This window comes from Pithys albifrons, chromosome Z, assembly GCF_047495875.1.
Source record: "Pithys albifrons albifrons isolate INPA30051 chromosome Z, PitAlb_v1, whole genome shotgun sequence".
Lineage (NCBI taxonomy): Eukaryota > Metazoa > Chordata > Aves > Passeriformes > Thamnophilidae > Pithys > Pithys albifrons.
Window position 1 is genome coordinate 20,443,183 of NC_092497.1, and position 21,426 is coordinate 20,464,608.

Genomic DNA, 21,426 nt, shown 5'->3' on the forward strand with positions numbered 1-21,426 from the left:
GTACATCACACTTTTGTGGATTAGACTACTGTAAGAAATACCATAGTTGAATGACTTTCATGCTTTGCTCACATGTTTATTTTGTATTACCTATGCAAAACACTATTCTGACAAAAATATGGTAATCAAAGTATTCTGGAAATATATTTTCTCTTAAGATGTCAAAACTATGAGATGCATGTAAAGAAAGTTAACTTACATAAAAAGAAAAAATCAAATACAGTAACTAGGCAGAATCAACACATGCTTTTATTTCCATTGCATATAAAATTTCATATGAAGGTATTGATGTACAGTACTATCCCATTGGCTGTAAGAGAGGCTAAGAAACCAGTGAAAGAATAGCCATGTGCAATGTTCACACGAGTTGCCACTCTCAAGACATCCCCAAAGAAAATACCAAATTAAAACAGTAACAAGAAATTGTTCAGGATTTCTGTTATAGTGTCCCTTTTATACCATATAAAACAAAAGCATTCAATTTCCTTTGGGCCAGGGCTGCTAAAATCTACAGTTTGTGTCAAAAAGGAGATTATTTTTTCCCTTGAAAAGGAATCTCTCCTTTCATGGAGAAGTTGCAAGTTACAAGGGCTGGGCATCACTGGAATGGAGGAGAGGTATTTACCTCACTCTGGCAAATTCAATACCAGCTCTCAGTAGTTTGGAGTAACGTCAAGCAGCAAGAGATGCTCAGCCCAACCTGCAAACCTAATAGTAGTGTTATTGAAAGATCTAATGGTTTACTGCTCTTCTGTAGAGCTAGTGCATTATGCTATACACACCAGTACAAAGCCTTAGCTACACCTATATAAAACAAAACTTTGGCTACTAGTAACACTAATGTTGGTGTTGGAAAGCATTTCCAAGACTGAATTTGTCTTTTGTCCGACTTTACGGATTCTGCTTTTACAGTGATAATTTGTGCTACTAAAGAAGAGACATTACAGACAATTGTAAAAGTGTACAAGTAATACCTTTTCAATTCTCATTATTCCATTTCCCAATATGCATTAGAATCAAATGCTTATTAGAGATGCTTTCCAAAGCTGTTTCAGTGCAATTCAGTACTGAAATGCAGCATCAATTATTTATTTTTTTAGGAACAAAAAATGGCTGCAATAATCCCCAATGACAGGCTGTAAAAAGATAATACGAGAGACAATACAATTACATTACCAGAAGTCTGGAAAAGCTCAAACTTCCAGGAGGGTCAAGAATGAAAGTTTATTGTAGTATCACATGTATTAGCTCATAAGAGTATCCCCCATCAGTTAGCAACTAAAAACATGGTAGAAATGCCCAGCCCTAGCCCCAAGGCTACCTTACTTTCAAATGCAGCAAAACAAGAAAATATTGTTTAAAGTTAAGGCACAGCCCTGGGACCAAAGACCTGCAGCTTTTTTTAATTGATATATCTTTATGTATTTTATACTTTTCTTGAATCTTCCATAAACAAGCTCTATGGTGACATTGAATATATTACAGGAGAAAAAATGTACAAGGAATATGTATACACAATAATCATTCTCTCACCAAGAGTTTCTAAATACAGCAACACCACCCTGACAAGGATGATGTTATAATAAGAACTGATAATTTACAATTAACATTACAATATGTACATTACAATAAATACATGGTTGTAAACAGAGACAAACAAGACTGTATTACAGGTAAGGTCATTTGGTGAGAAAAATGCATGGCACAAAAAATAAATAATGCGTTTGAAAGAACTGTCAAAGCTTTCTATAAAATCCATCTCATTCAAGTTTTTTAAACTTGTGAATGTTATTTGTTCTATCGATATTCTTTCATTATCTTTTTTTAATGACAAACAATTTAAGAATTTAAATACAGCATTACTGAGTACAGCAACTTGCAAGCTAAAGTGTACTGTTATAAACAAGGTGATTTTTCTTTTTTCCTCCCACTCAATATCCACTCACTGCATTTTCTTATGGCAAAAATATTCACAACACATAAAGCCACTTGTAAATTGTATTGTTTTAAAGCAGTGTACAATGCTAAAGCACACTTTGGCAAAGAGGAAAAAAAAAAGATTGTACAGTGCATTATATCCCCAACTCTAAGAAATAATATAATTTTCTATGATTGTCCACATGTATAGGTGTATATGTCACAATATGGTCTTATGTTTATTTACTTTCAATTAGTGCAGATACAAAACCTTCCAGGTCCTACTGGTTATTCTGGAATTTATATTGCTTTTCCATTACTGAGGTTCCAGGCACTCTTGGGGACTGAAAGGATTTTTAGACAGGTCAGGTTCAGGAAGAAATGAAGAATAAAGACTATTTAAAATTACCAAAAAAAAAAAAAAAGAAAAGAAAAAAAAAAAAGTCAAAAGAAGATGAAAGCCCCATGAGTTATCTTCATTCTTTTTCCTGCTTTAGCATCTTCTGTGCTACGGCCCTGTGAGGGCTAACGGTAGAGAAAACTATTACCTGGGTATAGAAGAATGCAAAATGCATTTAATAGCTGAACTATTAGCAAACTATTTTGAAAGATGCTTTTATTCTAGATCCCTGTCACTTTAAAAGCTCCGGTATTCCTATCTGCAAATTTGCTACAAAATTAATCCAAAGGGAAAATAATGGCTCTTGCTCTCATCTTTTGTTAAGAAATAATCTTGATATTGTCATTTTAACAGAATTTGACAGTGTGGGAGCTTGATAGCCTCCCTATGCAACTATTTCCCATCTTCTACACTCAAAACTACAATTTTAATGAGGAACAAAGTGTAGGAAATACATTTTTTTCTTCTTTTATGTGACAAAGAAACAGGACTAGAAAACGACAAATACAAATTCCTTCCTCCCTTTAGCTTTCCAAGTTATGGAAGCTTTCAGTACCAATCAAATGGAAAGGCAGGGTTCCTTTAGCACAAGCTGGATAAAGGATGAAAAGATCTAAGATTGAAAGAATATGAGTAAACTACAACTCTGCTGATGCATTGCTTATGTACTTAATAACACAAAAAGACAAGAATGATCTGGCTCTTCTTGCAATAAAGACATGAAAAAATAACACTAATCATTATTTTTATGTTGTACACATCTCAGATTGGCAAATGGTTTAACTAGATAGCTACCCAGATTGAAAGTTACTGAGTCAAAATTCTAAATATTACACTAATGCTTTTTATCACCAGAATAATTATTTCATACACTGTATTAGTCTGTTCTGATTTAGCACTTTGTATCTCCAAGCCAAAAAGTCTGAAAAACCATGTTTCAGAGGAACAAATTTTATTAGTATAGCAAGGGAGCTACTTTTGTAGTGACAACAATTAATTACCCTTTTTACAGGCTTTGGTTCTGTAAATCTTAATGTTAGTGGTCACAGTTGCTATCAACAGAACCACTTCTTTTGATAAGACAGAACTGGCAGAATCAGACCACTAAGAGGGCAAAAGCATTATGTAAGTCCACTAATACATTTAGGAAAATTGTGATGAAAAATAAACAAAAAAAAGCTATCACAGTCAATAAGTTTCATGTAACACAAAGGATGTTCATGGAACTCACTAATATATAAAATAATAAACTTTTACAGCTCAACAATACAATGAGATTCTAAGGTACCAAAAAGAAAAAAAAGTAAAGAAAAAATCCTAGAAGTATTATCCAGTGTAGCACAGATTTGTACTGAAAACTTGCAAGTTACTCTTTGGAAAAAAATAACTGTGGCAGATGAAAGTGTTTTTTTTAAATATAATACCTAGGTATATTTAATAAAAGTAAGCGCTACAAAAGATCTCTCTTTCACATATTATACAAAATGGAGAGGTCAGTGCAACCCACTGGGTCACACTTTTCAGTCATGTCTCAGGAAGACTTGAAATTAGAAAATTATGCAATTTTCACAGCTCATCTTCCTGTTGGTAACAGAATCATGTTGTGTCCCATCATTTATCTGAATTTGTTTTCCAGTAGGAACCTCAATTTGTTTTCTGTCTGTTTCCTCTCAAGATGAATATTATCCAATGCTTTGCTTGTGAAATACAATGAATTCAAAAATTATCAAAGCACACCAACATTCAGTTGGCAGGTGGTACTCCTCTGAAAACATTTGCTTTATTTAATCGAATCTGCCAAATGGAGACCTTATTAAAATATAGTTTATGGATGTTCTCCCCCTGCTTTCTGATGCCATGGAGGTGAAAATTCTGGTTACAATATTCCTGAGTGCCAAACTGAGTCATCAACATCAGTTTTGATCAACAATCGTCCTGGCAGATGACAGCAAGTTGCGACCATGGTTGTAGTAAATGACACACTTTGGAAACCATTACCTAAATAAAAAAAAAACCTCCAAAAAACTCCAAAACAAAACACCAGAAAGAGGAAAATAAAGGGAGAGAGTAAGAGAGAAAGAGACTGCATCTTCATTGTTACGTGTCAGGAGAACGATCTTCTACCACACAAGGTTCTGTTTGGTTCTCCTCCTCTTCTACTTCCCCTACTTGCTCATCAAGAGGAATTTCAGTGGATTCTGAATCCTGGGTGCAAAGAGTCTTGGAGTCACTGAAGCTGGTGTCTTCTTCTACTTGACTTCCACTGTCCTTTTCAGTGTCTGACTCACCATCTTCCTCCAGTGTCAGTTCAAACTGGAATTTTTCAGTCTGACCCTGCCTTCCCTCTTCCTGTTCATCAGGTGCAGGAGAGGGACTTCGAGGGATTGTGCTCTGGTACCATTCTCGATTGTCCTCCAGTGTATCTAAGATATCCTGGGCATCTGGGTGAACAAGATCTGCCCATGTCTCCCACAAAGGATGTACAATGTAGTCTATAAAACCCACCTGTTCCAAACAATAAAAAATATGATTAATCACAAATAAATAATTATGCTTATAAGGCATGCAAAGTATGAGAAGTAAAATGCTTGTAAGACACACTAGATACATCACCCTTAAACTTGGCTGAAAGGAAACCATACTAGTTTACATAGTAAATACGGTCTTTTACATTTCAAAATTGTGATTAAGGTCTATTGGGAGAAGAAGTTGGACAAGGTTTATTTCAAAGTTTACTGCTCATTCCAAACAACTCTACTGCATCTTGTGAGCCTAACAGCTGCTTTATAGTTAATTCTCTTTCTGAAAGAAACCCTAATGAGGAGCTGTACAATAAGCTCTTTTGACATCTATGCTGCATTGCAGGTCATGACAGTGATGGAATCCCTTCAGAAAACACACTTATATGCACTATATTTTCACAGTAAAAATCTCACGTCCCCTCACTTACTCCTCAAGAGATGAATTAACTCAGTGGGGAAAAAAGGGAAATAGTGCAGTCAGAAATTAGTCAAAACAAGGCTATGTACCATTCTTTTCCGTCAAAATGTTTAACTGTCTACTTAAATCAATTACCTGTGATTTTTCTACAGATGCATTGTGCTTATCACACATGGGACTTATCTCCATTCCCCTCTCTCTTTCCCGATCTCCCTGACGGAAAAATTCCTCCATTATTCTGTCTGTCCATTGGCGATATAGATGGAGTGGCTTGGTTGGATTGCTTAGATCTGCACAGTGCACCATATTCTGAAGAACCTAAAAATAGATTGAACACCTGTGATGTAATCACACTGGATAACAGCAGCACCTTTTCCCATTTACACTTCTGGTGACTGTGAAACAGAATCTTGAAAATACATATAGTGAAAGATTTATTCTAAACAGCAAAAACTTATGTGCTTTTTCACACTTGCAGTAATACCCATGAATTACCTTGCTTCTGCTGCTTCTGCCTGTATAAAGGCCAGGAGATCTTTGTGCGAAAGACAATCATATACTCATAATTTGAAGGGAAGGTCAAAACCTCATTTAGTCCAGAACTATTCTAGCACTTCATTACTCTCTCAGATAATCACTCAGACCATGTCACAGGGAGGAAACTGAGGGAAGTCGCAAATCATAGTGCGAGAACAGACAGCTTATTTAATTCATACTGGAGAAGGGGAAAGCGAACGTTAGTAAGTATGTAAATTAATAGAAATGACCATTGCAGATGCATTTTCTTACCTGAATCCTGTCTGAATAGTTATCAAGAAGTAAGACACCAGAACTTGTCACTTTTTTAGTTTCAACCATAGTTTTTAAATCAGCCAATAGATTCATATGCTTAGACATATCTGTCGCAAGTACCTTGAAACAAAAAAACAAAAACAAAAAAAACCAAACAAACAAAAAAAAGAACACGATGTAAATTATACCACTGTATTTCTTTAAAAAAAATCTTCAAGTGTTAAATAAACAGTTTTGGGAGGAGCCCATATCTTCTGTGTCTGAATACATGCTAAAAGTCTGAGCTCTGTATATCATTAGTTTCCCTAATAGTATGTTCTCCTTTTAGTTATTTTAAGAACATGATAAAATGATTGTTCAGAATTGTTCAAAATTATCAGATCAGCCTAGATTCACCATCAATTCAGTAGCAAATTTCTAACTGTGCTGATGGAATGACATACATGTCAATACAAAAACAGCTTGAGACATAATCACATACCTTCTAAAAATGTATTGACGGTTATTGAAACTTAAAAGAACCCACCATTCATGTTTGGGTAAGACCTGATAAAAATTCAAACTTTTACTTCATTATTTACATGTCTAATTACATCTTATTTTTCATAAAATGCTTCTATGCTTTATTACTCAATTTACTAGCTCTGTGGAAGATGGAGTCTCAAGCAGAACTCACGATGTCAATGACCATTTTCCTTAACGATTGCCTCTGTTTCTTGGTCAAATTCTGGAAAATGTCACAATTTTCTTCCTGCAGCAGCTTGAAACCCACAGCTAAGTGGTGATTCTCCAGTACTGATGAGTCATTGTACATCAAGGCAAGTTCAGAATCTGCAATAGCAATTGCCGGGCAGAATGTTACCGAAGTCTGAGCTTCTACCAAATCCCTCAAGAATTTTTTTTTTTTCAAATTCATTACAATCATAAGATTTACAGGTTTTTTTTAGAAACAGCCTCCCTGTAGTTTACACAGTATCAAAAGTTACAGAATTTAATGACTGAACATCTTAACAGATCAAGGCAAAGCATGTTGAGGAAAATAAAGAAAAAGCTTTGCAGTAACACATGTACATGTGCATCAAGTGTCAAGTTAGAAAAAATACAATGAAGGTAATTTTCAGAATACATTTTCATATCTGTATTCAGTCAATTGGAAAATATCATATGCATAATACATGCATAAACACACCTCAACTAAAACACACTCTGACGTGTTCTCTTTACATGCCTCCCTCCATCACAACACCTATTGTTAAGTGAAGTTTCAGCATTCTAGCACTCAGACCTGGCTATGCACACTGAGGCTTTGCTGTGGGTCTGTTGCAGCAGGTACACATCCTGGTTTTCAAATCATGCAGTTATCTATGAAGCAGAGATGCCTAGTGTACTAGGCCTACAGTCATTAGTCCATGATAACTGGATATATTGAGAGGAGGCTGGTAGGATGGTAACAGCTATGCTTCTGGCCTTATCCTTGTAACACCATGTGGCTTAAAAATACAAGCGGTGGCCTTGCCTGCTTCCTCATCCTTAAGCCTGATCAGTGCCTGTTTGTAAAGCTACCTTCTGCAACAGAAGTATTCTTAACTTGGTCACCCCACATGGCAGTAAGAATAATAATGTACACCTTGCCAGCCACACCTGTACAAAAGCACACATATAAGGTCTACATTTGTCAGTTTAGACCTGCTGAACAGAGAGCTCTGACAAACAAAAGCAGTCTCAAAAACTTTCTGCACAGCTTCAGCTTACACCCAGAAATATGATATAGTCAGCTTGTATACACTTTAAGATGCAGCCTGTAAATGAATCTGTCACAAAAAACCCTAATACTTTTTATGCAATCATACTTGTCATGTGCAATATTAACTGCTATTTATTACAGCTGTTCTATCTGAAGTCTAACTATACGTCAGTCTGTTCTACTTTGTCCTATTTATCTTCTTTTAAAGCAGCTATGTCTAAAAATGCCTCTGGCTCAATGGGAGGCCTCTAGAAGCTCTGATCTTCAGATTTCATTAATCTCATTATCTATTTGTCTTGTGTCTTCCTCTCCTGTCTTAAATAAATTAGTCTGTTAAATTAAGAAACTCTTCCTCTGCCTTTCCTTATCCCAATGGTGGCAAAACTATAACAGCAGAAGCAGAAAGAAAGGAATTATGCAAAATGATCCCTCATCTTTCACAGAACACATAGAAAGCTTGCTGACTTATTTTTCTTACAAACATGACTGGCAATAGTTTATCTTCCTTTCAAAAGCCTTCTGATGAGCCATAACTGCAAAACACTTGACACTGTCAAAATACTTTGGAAGTGCTGGAGCTATGCACACAGCTAGAATGGAAATGGATGTGGAAATGGAAGTTCCCCCCTGGTAATCTTTCCAAGGTTCAAGACTATTTTTCTGGAAGGACAGAGTTACAGTGATCAAATAAGCATCTCCTCTGATGCTAAAAAAAATAATCCGTATTTGTTTGTTCTTTAATAGCATTCAAGAGGGCTCAGCTTCTCTGACAACTCTATAGTTACTTTAAATAGGAAAATAATATTCATAAAAATCACCATATTAATTTTAAAGAATAAGCCAAAAATATGGCAAATATGTACATACCTCAAGTAACTAAGTCTATTATGGTTTTTACAAACGTATTCCTACACTTTCTAGTGAAATGTTAATACATTGCAAGGTTCACTGGAAAACAAAACTAGAGGTCAGGAAAATTCTGGATTTGAGAGACCTATATTAGGTGGTCTTTTTCTGTCTCTGTCCCTGCAGTTTCTTCCCTGTACACAGAACAATTTAAAAGGGACAATATCCCACTATTTCTTTCAGCTTGGCAAGAGTAGTTCCAATTAATGATGTTACCTGACTGACACAGAAGCCTCCTCTATCGAAAACTGAATTGAGAAAAACAAGATATTTCTTCTAAATATCAGCATCAGAATGACTTCTATCTTCACTGAATTTTAACTCTCCGCCTAAAAGTGACAGCTTTATGTACCACCACTCACCCTTCAACTTAGCCAGTCATTGCACTAAACCTGAGCCTCAGAGCCACCAATAGACCCTGATACTCAAATTCTGATTAAGCAAGCAAAGAAAAAACTTTACTTACATATGCCCAGTCTTAAGAATTCAGATATTATACACTGTTTTGTGCATAAAGCTTGATCCACTCTCTGCATATACTATGCTCCTGAAGTGTACTGGTTACCAATAAAGCACAAAAACTCTAGAGTCAACCCCAATCCTCCATGCAGATGAGTCATCAAACTCAATTTCATTATAAGGTGGCCCTCAGGCCATTAAGCTAAATGAAACTGAATGCAGACTAAACTGGAGTGAATGTCTTATTTGAATATACAGCAGCAATGAGTCAGAGGAGGAGCACCCGTCTTCGAACCATACCGCAGATTTGGCTATTTTAGCACCAGTGCAATATATTCACCCATGTGCAGAAATGACAGCATCTATAAATGTGCAACCCAATGGGTCCAATACACAGCCTTAGGTATGTTTCAATTTCTTTTGCTTTTTCTTCTTTTGTGCTTGGATTATTAGCATTATTTCAACTCTATACTTCTGGGTCAGTTATCATAAAAGAAGGTTGTCAGATAGCAAAAGAAATCACAGTATGATGGAACTTTTACTGGCCTACAATGTACTACACTGATAATAATGACCTATACCAATGAAATAAAAAGCAGGTTACCCTGAGGCAACAAGCCATTCAGTAAGCACGCCACAATCAGTTTCAGTGAAGCTAATAGTGTTTTTCTTTCAGTAGAAGATTAAAAAGTGGAGAGAAGTCCGGCAATGCTGCAGACAACAGCCTTGAAAAATGCAGAACAAGTACACTAGGTTTCAAATTTGGAGATGACATTGGGGTCAAAAAAAGAAAAAATAGGTTTGCCATAGTCCATAAGAACAGGTTGGGAAAATTCAGTCCACAAGGCGTGAGAGATCAAAAGCCAAGTACAGCATTCAAGCAGAGACAATAATGGGCCTGACGGTCTGTTTGCAAGAAAGAAACTTGTTTTCTGAATTTCTATCCTTGGTCATTTCATATGCTTCCAATATAGACACAAAGTACTGTCTTCAATTACTTTTTTATGTGGGCTTTCTGTTGTTCTTGTTTTCTTTTTATTTAACCTTCCTTCATTTTTCTCCTACAACTTTATTTATTTACTGTAAATCAACTATATTCCAGGAGAAGCCATATCCAATATATTGAAACAATGCCAGGTTTATAGTTCATACATTAGTATTTCTTGCTAGAAGGCACTATGTAAATTATTTCTAAAGTTACAAGAAATGCAAAAGAACACCCAGTTTAAAATACAAATATCTATCTCTTTACTGAGAAAAGTTACCAATAGAAGCAAACAAGGCATAAACTGTGTATTTTTAAGGTGCCATGTGCAGAATTGTTGCAAATTTTTGAGAAAACCGTTGAATATCAAACTTACTTGTGTTGATAAGAAACTGGTTTGAAACCCCAGGATGATCTACATCATGTATTGCACTGGCAAAAATTGCTGCAAGAATCTCCAAATCAGTGAACACTGCCTAGAAAATCATGAAACAGAGATGACAATCATTAATCAATGAAAAAGTGTTTTAAATAAAAAGTACTTTACTTTGAATCTAGATCTGAACAAGCAAAACACATTTGAAATATGCCATGATCTTGAGAGGCTTTATTCATAGGCTATCATAACCTTCAGTAAAATCACCAGTTACGTAGAATTTCATAAATATTTTGAGTTTGGCAAAAGTAGAGTGATCTGTAGTTCATATTGACAAAATCACTACATTCTGTCAAAATTGAAGTATTTTCAGCCTTTGTCTATAAACAAATCCACTTTTCTTAGATACTAAAGTACAGTTTTCTAACTTATAGAACAAATTGAAATTAAATATTTCTGCTTAACTCCAGTGTATTGTCCTGTACTTTAAAGATGTACTTTAAATGGTGACAGATTACAAGTCATCTTACTTAACATTTACTGATTTTCCATCTTCATGAGGTTATTAGGAAGGTAGGAAGAGTGGATTCAAATGGACTTAGATTGTCACTTAGCCTAGCCCCCTGTCATCAGAAGCACCCACATTATATAATTGCTTTCACAAGTCATCAAGGAGAGCTCAAAAGTGTGTAGACCAGCAATGGCACTGGGCAAACCATCACCACTGTACTAGCTAAAGCTCTGCTGAGAAAAAGGCCTTAAAAAAACCCTGATCTGCACTAAAAAAAACACAAAACAAAACAACAAACTATTACTAATTTCTAGTTCAACTGTGTGGTGAAACCAGCAGTATTTTAAGGACATTATTTAATCTTCCTTCTTGAGAGCAAGAAAATATCCAAGTCTTTGAGGATCAAAACCTGCCAACACTCTTAATGTCCACTTATATCCCTCTTTTTAAAAAGATAATGCAGATGTATTCTGTAAAATGAAAGACTGGTGATTATGAAAAAGAGTCAAAACACAGACTTTGAAATGGAGTTTCTGTAAATTATGAACATTTCAACTGTTTGCTTTATCTGCCTTTTCCCAACAATTCACTGGGATGAATATCAATGTTTGCTATATTAAGCTCTGAACTGCGCTGAAAGAAGGAAAGATTTTCCCCTTGTCCTTCTACTCAGAGATTTAAGAACTTTCAACAAGTGAATTTCTATGGAAAGAATATACCAATTTTTTTCCCAAATAATTTTAAAATATTTAAGAGAAAAAAAAATTTAAAAAAAGAAAGTCAAGGGAACATTTAGTATGCGTTCAATCTGTCCTACAAACAAATACAAAAATAGTCTTTTAGGACCAGAATAAATATGCAGAATGAAAAAAATACCCCCAGAATCCAAAACAAACACCAAAAGGCCTTAATGAGGGAACCCCACTTTATCACTATCTTTCCTAAGCAATTCCACCAATTGTGATTAGTGAGAATCCCACCTAGCAAGTAATGACAGAACAGGATGTAGGGTTAACAATGAGATGGTGGAAACAAAATATATATTGTGGGCCACTGAGATTAGCTCAGTTGGTTAAAACCTGGCTGTAATAATGCCAAGGTCATGGGTTCAATCCCCTGTGTGGGCCACTGACTTAAGAGTTGGACTCAATGATCCTTGTGGGTCCCTTCCAACTCAGAACAGTCTGTGATTCTGTGATAATCAAGTTATAGGTTATAACAGCACAAATCTGCATGATGTGACATTTTCTGCAGAAAATTTACATGTAAATAAGCTCTGATCCTCACAAAGTACCTTTAAAAGAATTCATGAAATAAATGTTAAGAGTTCCTTTAAAAAATGTTGCAGAAACTAAGATCTTTAATATTTAATTTAGAAGATCTCAATATGTCCTCTTCTCTCACAACTGCCACTTTTCCTGCTCAGTGTAGTTTACCTCTAATGCCGGGGTTGATAGTAGGACATGGGTTGACTGAACAACATCTGCAGCATGTATGTTATTGTGATATGCAACATCTGCATGGTAATGGTCTTCAAGGGTCATCAAGTAAGTTATTAATGTATCTACTGGAATCTTAAAAGTTTTTAACAAGTCCCGTTCCTATAAAAGCAAAAGGAAAACAGTGAGATTACAAAGCAGAGAAAAATCTCTAAGACAAGCAAAAAGCCACGTGACTGCTCCTACTTGCCTGAAAAATTGTGTGCATGATTACAGTCAACGGTCTGTTTCCAGATAACTCTGCTACTCTGAAAACCTGAAGGCCCCATTTGTTGACATCTTCTAGTTCCTACAGCAGGATCAAGCAACAAACAGGTTGAAACCTAACACACAACTTCCAGCAATTTTTAACTAAAACAATTACAAACAGGATCCACAAAGATTCAAACCTTGCCATGGTAAAACTTACATGCTAAACTTTGGAAGCGCTAAACTCTGCTGCTGCAACTAATCTTGCAATATTGAAAGTTGTATCTAACAACTTTTCAGATGTTATATCACTGAACAGGAAAGAGTGTCTCAAGTGCATTGCTCCAGAAGGAAACATAATACAGTATCTTCAATGAGCTTAACTGATACACTTTGCTATCTTACTGCCCATTGACAAAAAAATTCACTCTGGAGAAAACCTCCAGAGATGCTAAATTCTACTGCACTTTCCCTAGTTCTCAGAAACACTCTTCAAGTAAGATTCCTGAAAATGTAAGGATAGGCATATTTCAAAATGCAAAACTCAATCAAAAATGCCTTCATACCACTTTTCTATTATTGTGAAGTAGTTAGGTGCTGGTGCAAAAGTACCACAGAAAATGTCACTAAAAACAAAACCACAGAGGATATACATAAAATGATACAGCTAAAAATAGGAAGAATAGTTCTACTGCTATATATCAGTTGTGTATTTTTTTAAATAGGTTTGCTATCATTTTCGTTCCTGTGATAGTACGTGCTATGTTTAATCTTCATTTTTCACATACTATTTATAAATAGCACCAGCTTTATTAATGCATACAGAAATGCTAATTTGCCATCTCCAGAGGAAATCCTGTTCATGCTGAAATTAACCCTTATGGCCTGATTCTGATTTTACTTGCTATTCTTACACTTCAACAAATTTGGATTATTTCAAACGAGATCAGTGCTTGGTGCTACAGCTTGAATAATGTTTATAAGCAGAGGATGGAATAACACTGAAAAGTCCACACTCTATTTTAATTCAAGGATTTATATATTCTATACCTTGGCAAGGACATCTTCCTGATCTGTTTTAACTCCAAATCTGGGAATACTGGAATTAGTTAAGCTGGAGCTGTGCATGAGTTTTTTGACTCCACTGATCTGGGACATTGGCCTCTTCTTTTTCTCTTTCTCTTTCTGTGTTGGAGAAGGGATTTCAACTTCATGTTGTTTGTCTTCAAAAAAAGAAAAAATAAAAGGAGAATAATTATTAAAAGAATTACAAATATTATAAAATTCACTGTTGAATCTCACTGTATGGATATTGCAATTCTTAACAAAACCTTTTTTTTATGTTTCAAGATTTTGCAACAGATATTTGATACCAAGAGCAGTGAAAACATGAAAAGATAAACACAGACCTATACTTAATTCCAAGTAGATGTCTGTTACTCAAATTGCCCTGTTATTTCTGGAGTGGCTTTAAAACTTCTGTCTGTTTGATTACCACTTCTCCTGCATTCCTAGTGCTGTAGAAAGGGTCAATCTTTTCCTTATAAAAATGTCATTACAACTGAACAGGAACCATTATGCAAGAAATTTCTTTTTTTCTTTCTTTTTCTTCTTTTTTCTTTTCTAGGAAAAATACCCTCTGAAATTGTATTTCAAAAGCAATCCAAACATAGGGTTCAAAGGATCTAATATCTGGGGTAATATCTGGGGACTGGTCCTGTTGACTAAGGACCACTGGACTTAAAACTTGCAAAGCTTTTTGCCAGCCACATCTACAAGCGCTTTGAATGTAGAGACAGCTTATGTCAGCAATGCAGTGTGTTTCTGTAATCTCCTAAATAGAGTCAATAATAACAATGACAAAAGGACTCCTTTGCTAAAACCCTGATTTTTTTTTGTGGCCTTTTGCCTCCATAGCAGTATTAGCAGCATCAGTCCACATAACCAATCAACATATGAGCCAACAAAACTTCAGACAAGGATTAAACTGAGAGTATTTAGGCAATTGCCAGATGATTCCTGTAGAAATAGTATGGGGTTGTGGAGCATTGCAGACATATGTGGTCCCCAAGGAAACCCACATTAGTGCAGTGAAGGACTCTCCTGCCAAAACTGCAATGAACTTGCATTATTTTTTGTTTATTTTATTCATACTGTATCTCAATGTAGAGTTTTAATTACTACCTTCAAATTATCTCTTCTTTGCTGAGATGAACCTCCACCTTGTCTACCTCAAGGAATATACCAGTAAAACCAGGAAAATCCAGAAAAGATGTTTCTAACACAGGAGATGAGCCAAAGCAACTTAAAAACCACCTTAAACCAAAAGAAATTTTTAAAAAAGAAAATTTTAGGGTTTTTTAAACATGTGTCTGTTTCTTCTTTCCTGCAATATGCATTTTCAATACAGACTTTGAAAGAAACCAAATGAGGTTAGCAAGCTAATTTCTAATTACCAGCTTGTTATGTGTTTGCTTCTTCACTTTCTTCCATTTTTTTTGTTTGTTTATCACCCCTTAGCAGTCACATTTAACAGACACCTCCAATTCCAAACAAATCACAGAGAAGAAGAGACTATGGAAATGTCATTAAGTTTTAGCCTGCAGCACCAAGTTCCCCGATTGCCCCTCCAGTCTTCACCACTCTCCTCATATGGAGATGGGGGGAGGCAGAGCAAACTGACAACAGATGAGGAGCAGTGACTCGTGTTGGTCCTTTGATGTTTATGGTTTTGGTCATATGCACAAAGTTTAGACCCATCAAAGAGAGGTTGGTAAACTGAGCTGTCAGACTAACTCAAGTGGAAGGAAGTGTCTGTCTGAATGACTTTAGATCTCCAGAGAAATTCAATGGGACTTTTGCTTTTGTAACTTTGAGCACATGCAGCTGTGCCCATCTGAACATCCAGAAAAGACAGCTTGCCATTTTGACCCTGTTTGTGTTATGCTCAATGACACAGGTTCTCAAACATTTTCTATTCATAGAAAACAGGTTAATGACACCGAAAAAGAAAATCCTTGCATATTGTTGTACGCAATGTCGGAGTCTTAATTCTTATACACAGAATGTATTTGCTGTCATTATAATTAGCTTCATACATGTCATATAGCCCTATAATAAAACAGTTCTTCTTTTAAGGTATTAAGAAGAACAGAAAATGCTGTCTTCTCATGACACATTCCTCACTTACAAATGTGAGAAAGTCTATAGATGTTCAGGATATAGATTATATAGTAAAAAAATAAAATAGATAATAACTAGTTATAATAACTAGTATAATAACTAGACTCATTACATTTTTCTATGGAGAGAATATTTTCTCTCTTTAACTAGTTGCTTAGAACTTATATAGTCAGACTGCCTATTTTGAAAATACTTTATTTAAGCAATACTTCTGTAGATGAGGTGTTTTCACCTTTGTATTGCTCTTATGACTACAATTTTAAGTACCCTAGTTTGTCAGGCAGACACAAAACAGCAACAACCTTGGCTCAGTAAATTAGAAGTGATTGCCTTTCCAGCCCTACTTCTGCTCCGGATCTCATGCAAAAGGCTGACAGATCCATTTTCTTACCCTGTCAAAGTAAGTTTTAAGTTTTCAAGTAAAAGCAAGCAGAAGCTGGCATCTCAGTCTTTTCAGCCTAAGTGGGTCAACCTCTCAGGCAACTGTACACTGTGACTTTCAGGGCTTCTGGGCTGGGCAATATTACCTCTTCTCCATGACAGAGGCTCATCCCTTTCTCACTGTCTGTAACCCTGCTCTGCCGCAGCGTTCGGCACGCTCCTACAACCGTTGGCCAACTGAACAGACACATTAAGTGACCCATTTAGCACATGGTAACAGGAAAAAATGTTCTTAAAAAACCCCCTGCTTCTTGCAAAAAAAACCCGTGAAAACCATATTGTGTCTCACACAGAACAAGATGGAACTTAACATGTGTGACTGGCACTTTGTAAGGGACTTGTTACTCTAATTTAGATCTATTCAGCTGTGCCTCTCCTTATACGCACAGTCTTTATGAACAAATGGTGTTTTGCTCAAAACATGTTTGAGATTAGCACAGTATCTTTATCTTCATGTTCAAAATCAACATGTGGAACAAAGTTTTAATGATTTTCATGAATTTTAGGGGGGAAAAAAAACCCATAGAGAAAGAACCATACTCTTGTAATATTGCATTGGGCTTATGTTAAAGCTCACATCCCACCATGTGAAGCTCTTGAGCTTCACAAATTTTCCTGGAAAAAGTCTGTGTAGATGTTGACTTAGTCATAACTATCTACCCGCACATGTGCAAGCAGGGAATACCAAAGTATCTTAACTGCATGCTATCAGGTTTTAAGAGTTTTTTTTGTTCTCATGTGTTTCTAGCACACTGAAACCTGTGCTATAATTCCTCAAAGAAAAATATAGTGAAAGAATTATTTTTAATATTTAATTCATTAATTATATATTACTTTCTTAATATGGTAGCAATATAGTAGTTGTAACATTGCATGATAATATCTATATGAATATTTATCTGTAATTACTCAAACAGGGAAATCACATACACAGACTAATTGAGCTGTGAGGAAATAGGCCTAACCTGACCTCTCCACAAAAACACTGAACAATGAGATGCTAAATACACAGGTTTGGAAAGTCTCTTGCTTTTAAGCTCTAATACAGCCCAGAGCAATACAAAAACATCTAAAAGGCAAAAAAGTTAACTCTTCAGAGTCTTACCTAAGAATGTGTTTGATATATATTCTGAGACCTGATTGCCTGACCTGCTCATTTCAGATAGGTGGGTTAGCTCCCGGTTGAGCATCCTTTTAAACTGGAAAACAAAAAAAAAAAAAAAGGGTAACATTAGCGAACAAGACGTATTTTAGTTAGGATAAGAAAATACAGTCAATTTATAATGGCAGAAAGGACATGACATTAAGAATACATACTCCAGTAATATAACTATGAAAGCAAAAATCACATGTAACATCAATCTACCTTACCAACTTATTCATGATTTGGATGACATCATTCTTAACCTCCTAAAACATACCACTGTGATTTAATAAATAAGGTACAATGTTCCACTAGTAAATGAAAACTTTAAGACATACTTATACATACAAACAATATAATTGTCTTCCCAATTTTTTCATTTTAATTTGGAAAATAAATACAAAGGTATTTATGTAGGACCTGTTCTCTACTAGTTTTCTCATCATATTTGTAAATTAATCTATTTGTGCATCTTTTGCAATTCCAAGTTTATCTTACATCTCATCATTAACCTACTCAAATGTATTTGACAGCATTGCTCAAAACAATCAAAATATCTTACTGATTTGCCTACAAGCCTGTATGAATAGAGTTAGGTATTGCTGTATCTGACCTAAAATTATTATATTCAATCAGCCCAACGACTTGACTCCGGAAAACTGTAATCATCTCTATGAAATACTGAAAATATTCATCTGTGAAAACACCTTCCATTTTCCTCTAAGTTAGCAATTCACTTCAGGCACTCTTGTAGGGTAGAAGTAGATACTAATATTCCATGAAATGCATAATTGATTTGGTACTCATCGCTGACCCTTTCTTGAAATCCTGTGTGATTATGCTTGACAGGTTAATTGCACAATACAACTCTCACTATCTCAGATGCATTTTCACTGACTACAGCTCTGCCTTGATATTTCCAACAGAGAACTCAGCAATATTTATTAACAATTCAAACAACTCATGCCAATGCAAATTAGCATGCATCTGTCCCTACTGAATTTTGCCTCCTATTGTGCAATCCTTTCATTTTTCTATTAGATTTCTCAGTCATCTTTTCTCCTAACAAAGCCAAATGATTTGTGCTATTTTCAGAATCATCATTCACCTTGTTCACCCACCTATGACTATTTATTACACCCAGCAATAGCTATCCTTAGCATATATACCTATAAATATTTATCTATATAGAAAACTGGTAATTTATTATTTATTATTCTTCAAAGAAGATAAACCACTGGTGTAAACATTAACCACTGCCTTTCCATTCCACTAGAATCATCAAAGCCCTTTCTTCAAAGAGGCCTTACATTTGAAAGGTGTTATTTTCTTCACAATATCTTTGTAAGTCACCAATTTACTGTACTGCTCACAGTGTACAAAATAAAAATTACCTTTAATATAGCACTCTAACCATTAGGCACTGCATTTTCCTGCCATCTTGACATGCCATCAGTTCAGGAAGCTCCAGAGCTACAAAGACTGAATCTTACTTTAGTCAGAAGCCAAAGGCTCTGTTTTGATCTCAGATACAGCCATGTGCTAGCAAGTGCTCAACACATGTCTGAAAATTACAAACATACTGCAAATACAGCTACACATACTATGAACTACAGACCTACACATTCTGGACTAAACCAGTGTCAGCCTCTTTAGCAAAGTTTAATGTTTGTTGCCAATATCAAATGTTGAAAAAAGAAGCCAGGTTTGCCAAGCAGTAAAATGACTGCCAAAAATTCTAAAATCATCTAAAAGTGTCTTCTAAGTGTGTTACAAGTTTATTCATACTTGCACAATTTTTTCTCCTTTTTCCACAAGGGTGGGAAACTGAATTAAGGCAAAACCTGAAGATCTCATGGAACAGCTTCTCTCCAGATAGCATCCAGAAACCACAGCTTCAGATTAAATGTTGTGTATAGGAATCTTAATAAAATGTCAGAAGTTGACAAAATCACATTAACTCTCAGGCAAGTCATCAGTATATCCATTACTGCTCCAATATCTCTCTTACTTAATCTAATGAGCTAGATAACTAGATCCCAACTTCAGTTGGTCCTCATCTGTCTGGGTCTTTCCTAGTCAACTCATCTACGTACATGATGCCCAAGTTTGTGATGCTGTTTGTGCTACAGAGCAACACTACCTGTGTCATGTTCTACACGTTGGAAAAAAAAAAAAGACCATCTAGCCACCACTGGTACATAGCCTTCAGGAACTCTCCTTAAAAGTTTCCAAGCTTTGAAAAGAAATTGGTGATTGCACTAATTTTTTCCTGCGGCTATCGGACACAGGAAATAGGAAGGACTTTTTTTTTCTTCCAATTAATAAATTTAATTGCAAGGAGTAGGTAGGGAGATTTGTTATTGTGTTCTGGGAATCATCTTATGGAACTTATGGAGTATACATTCTCTGAGAATTTCCAACTAAGTATTTATTGTCCACAATAAATGAAAGGTACATAATAGCCTTTCTAATGCCATGTTCCCGATTAGTCTGATGCAAATCCTCATCTTCCCACCTTCCATTACCCCACAAGTCAGTAGAACAATGTAAAAGCTCAACCATCTGCATAGGAACTGCAGAATAGTTTGTATTACTACTGAACATGTGTCAGCTTCTGCAAGGCCCTCCTGCTAAGAGAAAATTCAATTGGAAGAGCCTTTGGCTTTGAAGAACTGTAGGTACATGATTTCCTCATACTCTTTCACATGGTGCTGACACTACAGCAACTAAACTTTAACTGACATTTATTTTCTAACCTTCTGGACTGAGCAGAAGTTTACAGAACTGTTTTGGTTTTCTAATTATATGACGAAACCTTACAACCGTCATCACCATTGAATCAGATAAAGTGGAAGACCATATGTAGAATAATGGTCTTTGAGAATATAAAAACCAAAAAACCATAAAAACATTTTTTAAAAAATCACAAAAAACTTTTTTGAAAAAAAGAATATTAAAAAAGAAACCAAACCCATACGAGATAAATGGTGATCAAGATGTTCAGGCATTTTTGTTGGATATACCCTGTTTCAGTATAAGTGTATTTTAATTAATCCTCTGATGTTTAATAACTGGCCTTTTGGAGAAAAAAAATCCTTTTCCTAACAAAAAAAATACCCCAAACTAAACCCAACCCCCCTACTTTTTCCTGATTTTACCTATTTCTCAAAGATTTCATTTAGGCAGAAGTGTACCCATACAAAGATGCTGCTTCAAAAATATACACACTCGTTTAGCCCTGCACAATTACTTTATAATAAAATTCTGTTTCTCACATGGCTCCCACAAGATTTTTTTGCCAATCAGAGAAGTTTGTTACATCCATGAGCCAACACTGTTTCAGTCATGCAACAGATGCCTCTAAAGTGTCTGAAACTTGGCTAGACTTCATACACTCATGATTTGTCCTCCTGGAAATAACACTTTGCATGTTATTCAAAACAACTCAAGCAAGCATGAAACCATCTTGTTCCTAATAGCAGCAAACTTTAAAGATAATATTTTAAATAAGATTTTTAAAAACTTGAATGCCATATACTTTCCCAGTTGAAGAAAATAAATCATAACAATCAAAACTCTTGTTATTAATAAACATTTACACCATACACTTTAATTATGATACTGTCAGCTCAGCGTGGGGAGGAAGCAGAGGTTTTTGGCTTATCTATTGTATTCTTCCTCAGAAAAAAATATTTTCCCACATTAAGACTAGGCATTGTTAGATTGGAAAAAATGACACACATCCCTTTGGAATTCCACAGTCCTTGACTATGGCCTTAGAAATTCCCTCTGGAAACAGACAGACTATCAAATACGCATTAAGTCACTTATACAATTCTATGCTGCTAAATACTGAAGTCACAGCAATAGAGCAATGTGTAAAAAAACCCAACCCAGTTCTAAAAGTATTTCCCTAAGCCAAATTTCTAAAATTTCC

General features: G+C 35.4%; 1 protein-coding gene across 5 annotated transcripts in view; it reads right to left on the reverse strand.

The window, feature by feature from the left end:
- Positions 1 to 227: 227 nt before the first annotated feature.
- The window catches only part of PDE4D (phosphodiesterase 4D), a 387,174-nt gene continuing 365,975 nt past the window's right edge, over positions 228 to 21,426 (reverse strand). For all 5 annotated transcript variants that reach the window (XM_071580002.1, XM_071580003.1, XM_071580006.1 and 2 more), the window contains 9 exons: positions 17,448 to 17,541; positions 13,769 to 13,941; positions 12,720 to 12,818; positions 12,467 to 12,631; positions 10,520 to 10,619; positions 6,726 to 6,880; positions 6,047 to 6,169; positions 5,393 to 5,575; positions 228 to 4,822 (listed from right to left, as the gene is read on the reverse strand). In XM_071580002.1, the coding sequence (XP_071436103.1) occupies positions 4,415 to 4,822; positions 5,393 to 5,575; positions 6,047 to 6,169; positions 6,726 to 6,880; positions 10,520 to 10,619; positions 12,467 to 12,631; positions 12,720 to 12,818; positions 13,769 to 13,941; positions 17,448 to 17,541 (1,500 nt within the window). In that variant the 3' untranslated portion in view covers positions 228 to 4,414. The remainder of the gene's footprint in view (positions 4,823 to 5,392; positions 5,576 to 6,046; positions 6,170 to 6,725; positions 6,881 to 10,519; positions 10,620 to 12,466; positions 12,632 to 12,719; positions 12,819 to 13,768; positions 13,942 to 17,447; positions 17,542 to 21,426) is intronic.